The sequence below is a fragment of the Bombus flavifrons genome, chromosome 11 (assembly GCF_040668555.2).
Source record: "Bombus flavifrons isolate JBK064 chromosome 11, iyBomFlav1_principal, whole genome shotgun sequence".
Classification (NCBI taxonomy): Eukaryota; Metazoa; Arthropoda; class Insecta; order Hymenoptera; family Apidae; genus Bombus; species Bombus flavifrons.
The window spans coordinates 1,165,631-1,172,166 of record NC_138452.1 but is presented as its reverse complement, the minus strand read 5'-3'; the positions used below and the strand labels follow the sequence as shown (position 1 = coordinate 1,172,166).

Below are 6,536 nucleotides of genomic sequence, written 5' to 3'. Positions count from 1 at the left end.
CTCCCGTTAATCTAAAGAACAACTAGGAAATTAATAACCACTTACATTTATCCTATAACGAAAAATGTTTTGTCAATTCGACAGATTAAAGTCTAAACGAGAAACAACTTGAGCATACTAGTTAACGAGCGTGATAGTAATAATAGAAACAAATAGAACTAGACAACAGTGAACGCGTCGATTGTATTTTCTCACCGTTCCAACAAGTAAACAGCTGAATATAATCTGAAATGGAAACCGCTAATTCGTGAATCAATCATCGCGAGTTCGATGAAACTTATTGCACACTGAATATTACCATCGATCCGTTTTCTTATATCTCTTAGATTTAACAAACACTGATCGATCGCGCTTATCGGTCGGCAATCGTTCAATGGAAAGGAGACTCGCGAAATTGCACATCCCAAAGAAAATAAAAGGAAGAAAGGGGAGATAACAAGAAACGTAAATGCTCCATATTTTTAGACGATTAATAAACGCTTACTTAAATCTACAATGGTAAACACATAACCGAATTACACTTTTAATCGACTCGCTAGTACCTTGTAAAAAAAAAAGAAAGAAGAGAAACAAAGACAGAGAAAACAAAACGAAATTATTTAAATTAATAACGTGGTAACGTGACAAAGCTGATGGCGATTGGATAATTCGTACGTTCCAACGTTCGTTCATAGCTAACTTAAAACAATCGCATCGATGAGCAGAGAACGTGAGACACACACGATGCCTATTCACGCGGAGTTTCAAGTTCTCCGTGAACATCGATTCCTTCAACAAATAATCGCACTGACAATAAGCGCGTGGACTTCCACCAGATTTCAATATCACGATTAAAATCTACACGACTGGAGCTCGAACGAAAGATTCCTCTTCCGATTCTTCACAAAGATTGTTCGAATTCTCTCTGCTTTCTATCTCAAATCGTTCAAACCAAAGAACAAGAAGTTAGATCAGGATGATGATCTTCATCTAGAAAACATTGTTATAGACGCCATAATCCCTCGGCTCCAACGGATATATCGATAAAATATCACTGTGCTCCATTTGGAACATCTGTCAATAAATACTGCTAATAGAACGCGTCAAATGCACTGCCATTGAACTATCTTCCTCTTCGATCGTACCTGAACCACTAATTCTATATACTTTTCGTGTCTAATTGTTCGTTCGGTCCTGGTTGAACAGAGTCAAGATAAAGCACTAGATCTTGATCGAATGAAACATTCCACTTAGCCGCTCAGTGACTTTTCACGGCTAACGATATCTCCCGATTCATGTTCAATCCGTGACAACTGTCTTGTTACCCTGTCGCGTTCTGGCTTGCCTTTCGCGTTTAGGCGAAACACTGGAGATCTTCTTCGACGATTCCTTCGAGGCGGAAGTCGACGGTTTCGCCTGGGGTGATGAATGCCCCAGCGACGCCTCTTGTCACCTTAGGTTGATGACCACTTTCTCTACGTTCAACAGGGATCTCACTTTCTCGTTGTACTTAATCAGAGTTACCTTGGACCCTCTCACGTTGATTCGCTCGCCACCGCTAAGCAGGTGACAGCAACGGGATTGTTCCAGGAAATCTTGCAGCTTCAGTTCTCTCATGACGTCGCGATGAGCGATCGCTGGTGGACCAGCGTGAGCTTTAGGATTCACTTGACGCAGCAACGCGTCCCTGCTTTTTATTCTTAGAGCAGCCATCAGATCCTGGAGGAGCACCCACTTGTCTGGATCGTTGGCGAGGGAAAAGAGAACTGGCAGGTTCACGTCGCCCATTTCTATCTCGATTTCATCTAATTCGGGTTCTGGACTGTCCATAGGAGGATCGTCGAGGGGATTGTAACCAGTTTCTTCTGGGTCTGAAACAAATTCATCGACGATTAATTAATTGCAAATATTTAAATATCAAATCATTCTGATAACAGTTTTACTTTTAGGATTGATAATCGAAACTGTTTTTGAATTCAACTAACATAGGGTAACTGAGTATATAATGACATAATGGTATTCAAATGACTTTGAATATCGAAAATATACCTCTGGAGACTTTTTTATAGCTTTAATCACTAATGATACCATCTTGATAATCCTGTAAGCTTTTTATTTGACTTTAACTCACAAGGACACGACCTGAAGTACCTTCCTCACTTTCAAATGACCTTGATTGCCAACGAAATCAAAAAAGCTTTCGTAATGACTTAATTGCGAAAACTTTAGGATGTTATTTAGATTTTTAGGGGAACTTACCAAAGATAGAAGATGGGCCACCAAACGACCACGCTGTACTCGTGCGACCCTGAATATCATCTAAGTGTTGTTCTAGAATCGAATAGGCGTCGGTATCAGCAGCTAACATCAGTGGGGTTTGCCCAGAATAAGTAGCTAATAGAGGATCAGCACCATAAGAAAGTAGCAAGCGTACGAGTTCGGTAGCACCATTTTCTGCTGCCTCGTGAAGTGGTCTGTAATAAGGAAATAGATCGTATTTTAATGTCTCTGAAGAATTGTCTATTAGAATTCCGAAACACACGCTGGAACTCAGTAATGAATATTACCTTATTCCACCGTTGGCACTTTCACTCGCATTCGCCCCATACGCGAGCAACAATTTCGCGATTTCTAGGTGACCCTTCGAACATGCTTCGTGAAGCGGCGTGTATCCCGCGTTATCCTTTGGGCTCGGCGCGTTATTCAGCTTCTCTAAGCAGTATGCAGTGACATCCTACGAACACAGCGAAAAAACGCAATTTGTATTCAAATATTTATCAATGAATATGTTTCACTAAACTGAGATTGAATTTTCAATGAATAAATGTTTTTTTCAATATTTACCGTGTAACCGAGTCTGGCGGCACGATGCAACATTGTTTCGCCGACACCCTTCTTGATCACCCATGTTCTAATCTCCGACTGAATATCAGCTACGCATTCTGGACTGGGCCTTGTTAGAACTTGCTGCAAGACAAATATTTCACATTGATAATCTTCTATACCTTCTATATTGATGAAACAATAGATCGTGCATGTATTTCAAAAGTGACACAACACAGCTCAACGAACTTCTGCAGGAAAAGTGAAAAACTATTTCGAAGCTTACAAAAAAATAATTTAATAATTTTGTAACGCATTCGAAATACATGTGCGATATCATTGATCCATATCACTGAGAATAAAATCGTTTACAAAAATACGCAAAGCTCACCCTTTTCCTTTCTTTAGGCAGCGTTTCGTCCTTCTTCAACGGTTTTTTCTTTTTGCGAATATAATCGAATCCGGAGCGGAACTTCCGTCTGCTTGTCCTCAGTTTAAGCTTCTTTTTATTAGGAACTTCTGACTCATTGGTCTCGTCGTCAAGCTCGTTGTTTTCCGCTTCCTGTGCATCGTTCGTCTCTTCCTGCACCGGTTCTTCTTCCGCTTCCGCCTTTAAGCGGCGTAGTTTCTTCTCGGCCAATGACTTCAACAAATCCTTTCGCCTCTTCATCAAAAGATGATGTTGCTTCGAGATCGCCTTGTGTCTCCTCAAAATTCCAGCGTTCTTCAATCGCGAAACAACTTTCTGCTTCAAGGTCCTCTCTTTCCTCAGCCTGTTCTCTGGTGTTTCAGTCTGCGAGTCGTCGTCCTGAGAAGTATCGTCGTGGTTCTGCATGGGTGGCGCTGAGGCTGGCCTGTCTTCGCCAAAGACTTCTCTGATGGTCGCCTGTTTCTTCAATACTCGCGTTTCTGTTCTCGTTCTACTCTTCAGCACGAATGTTGAAAATTCGTTCGGTAGAGCATGATTATTTTTAAACGTGTCGCGGAAGTTGTTTACCGTCTCCTTGCGGAAGTAACCAAGTAGGAACGAGTCCGTCACCTTGATAGGCTTCACCTTGTTATCTTTGACAGGCGATTTGCCCTTTGGTGATTTAGACGATTCCAACAAAGGAATCAAACTTGGAGTCGGAAGCAGTTCAGGTTCGTTGTTACCTTTCTGCAACGTTTTATTTCCACCTTTATCCGATTTCTCTTTCTGTTTCCTCTTCTGTTCTTTCTTACTGGTTCCTACCCTCTGAGCTAGGACGTCGACGATGGAACTGTTTTCCGATCTTGAATGCTTCATACCTTTAGGAGGACACGAGATTGTCGTAGACGACGTGGCCTCTTCATCGTCGATCTTACTTCCTATCCCAATCTCAGTGGTACTAAAACTGTAGTTAGATTCTACATCGCTGTCTACCAATTTCTTTCTACCCAAATATACGTCGGAACTGTCCATAGAGACTGACAAAGCTGGAGATCCTGGGTCCAAATCAGGCAACGAGGTGGACAACCTGTGGAACCTCGATGGTTTCGACACGGTGATCAACCTAGGTGGCATTCTCAAGGATTTTTTGTAGACGTACACCTCCTCCTCCCATCCGGGCCTGAAATCGCTACCATCGCCAAACAAAGGCTTCGGTTTCGCTTTCTGAGACGTAGAAGTCTTCGAGGTGGAGCATTTCGTCTCTTTCTCATTCTTAGCCTTCTGTGGCGTCGTATCTCTGGATCTCAGCTTCATTCCTTCGGTTTCAGTGCTGCTGTTGATGCACCGTTTTCTTGCTCTTAGCCTATCAGCTACTGAAGAACCGTGACCAAACTCCGTACTAGCATCGCTCTCTTCGCTAGAGGAATCACTGCCGCTGGACGACTGTAATTTAATTCTGCTTCCTCTACGAATTCTTCTCTTCCTACATATTATCTCCTCCTCGCAATCACTGTCATCCTTCTTCATCTTTTTCTTTGCCCGTCGAATTAGCGGCACCTCATCAGAATCATCGCTAGAATTTTTCTCATCATCCTTGCTCACCTCTAGCTCGGTCTTCACTTCTATCTTGATATCCGTCATCTCAGAAGCTTCGTCATCCTTGTTCGTTTCCAGAGACTCGTCTTTATTGTCCAGAGGTGAATCGTCATCTTGGATTTCCTTTTTGATGTCCTCTGGTTTGATCTGAGATGTGTTAGCGTCTAATTCTTTGCTGCTATCGTTGCCAGTGTCATCGATTTTGGATGTTATCGTGCAACTGACCTTCTTCTTACGACCGCGTTTCTTCATTGCGTCTCCTGTTCGTAGTTGTTCCATAAACTTGTCGCACGTGGTGGACCAAAACGTGTCCACTTCGGTAATCTTGTCGTTCTCCTGAATATAAGAAATCAAGAGTTTATGAGAAAAATTAGATTTTTTCCAAATAATATCCGGAGGATACTACTTCCGCATTATACGAATCACGCGTGGAAAGATATTTCTCTAGACAAGAAGTCGCGGAAAGTGTGTGAAAATGTTAAATTTATCTAACACGTTATACGGGTGTTTATTGCGTTCTATGAATACTAGTCGCAATTCTTTTGTCGTGTTATACGTGAGTTCACTGTGCTTGAATTTAGATCAAGAATTTTTTGGAGACTATTTAAGCAGTCCTAACACGAATGAACTATCCTCACATCATCTATAATCGGGACAACTAGAGTTGATCCGAAGCGGCAAGAATTTGTGTGGATTACTTGAATCGATATGTTTGCTTTCATCGTCACACGGTCCTATACAATCCAATTTTTACGATATAATACTGTTACCTAGACCAGGCCACACACCGCAGGCAAGATGGTAACCAGATGTCCGCTCGTCCTCACTGCCTACCCTCAATAGTCTCAAGGACCCATCATAAATCTTAATAATTTACTAACTAAGGTCCTTCAGACTAAACAAATATCCCTTTTCTAAATCGCCTTCTAAAGAGTATTGTCGACTACGGGTTGACACGGGAAAGTTTTCGTTCCTCACGTATGAGGCCTCCCACCAATGACTTTATCTCAAGGGCGGTAAGCATCCTTCCTCACCCACCACCATAGCAAATAACCAATTAACAACGAAGCCTATTTCCCTCACTCTATTAGCCAAAATCGTCACCAACAAATCCGATGATCCCGTGCGCTAGACACACCCATCCTTAGTTTTCCTCCGTCACAGCTTCATCGCCGAAGCTCACTGATTTTCTCTTCTTCAAACCGTCAACATCTTGTAAACCGGGTTTACACCGCAAATCAATCAACTATTAACTTGTACATTCGCATCAGTGTAATCATTTCTCTACAAAGTTGTTGGAATAAATATAAAGTTATACCTGTTGAATCAGTGTAACTACTCAATTAAACCACCCCTATTATCCTAACGGAAATAGGGGATCGATCATTTCGTGGCGTCGATTATCTAATCGTAACGGGAATTTACGACTCCCGTTGACGTGTTTCCTCGCGATCGCGTCTCTCCGCGAGTGATCGAACAAATACTATCAACCAATAACAAAACTTCGCGGACTCTATATTTATGATTGTGTAAAAGACGATGATCCTATTACTTTATTTTTGTTTGGGGAGAAAGCGTGAACCAATTTCCACCACTAAACACCATCAACAGAGGAGGTGGCAGATTCACGTACACCACTAACCTAAACTTCGAGATCTACATATACTGCACATTCCACGCAGCACAAGAATTAAAAAATATCAGTTTGAAATTTCAATCGCCTCAAAAA

General features: G+C 41.8%; 1 protein-coding gene across 7 annotated transcripts in view; it reads right to left on the bottom strand.

Annotated features, from left to right (window-relative positions):
• Positions 1–219: 219 nt before the first annotated feature.
• LOC138184671 (mucin-2) overlaps positions 220–6,536 on the bottom strand; it is a 330,669-nt gene continuing 324,352 nt past the window's right edge. For all 7 annotated transcript variants that reach the window (XM_069122809.1, XM_069122808.1, XM_069122807.1 and 4 more), the window contains 5 exons: positions 3,194–5,143; positions 2,824–2,946; positions 2,547–2,713; positions 2,239–2,453; positions 220–1,850 (listed from right to left, as the gene is read on the bottom strand). In XM_069122809.1, coding sequence (XP_068978910.1) covers positions 1,429–1,850; positions 2,239–2,453; positions 2,547–2,713; positions 2,824–2,946; positions 3,194–5,143 — 2,877 coding nt within the window. In that variant the 3' untranslated portion in view covers positions 220–1,428. The remainder of the gene's footprint in view (positions 1,851–2,238; positions 2,454–2,546; positions 2,714–2,823; positions 2,947–3,193; positions 5,144–6,536) is intronic.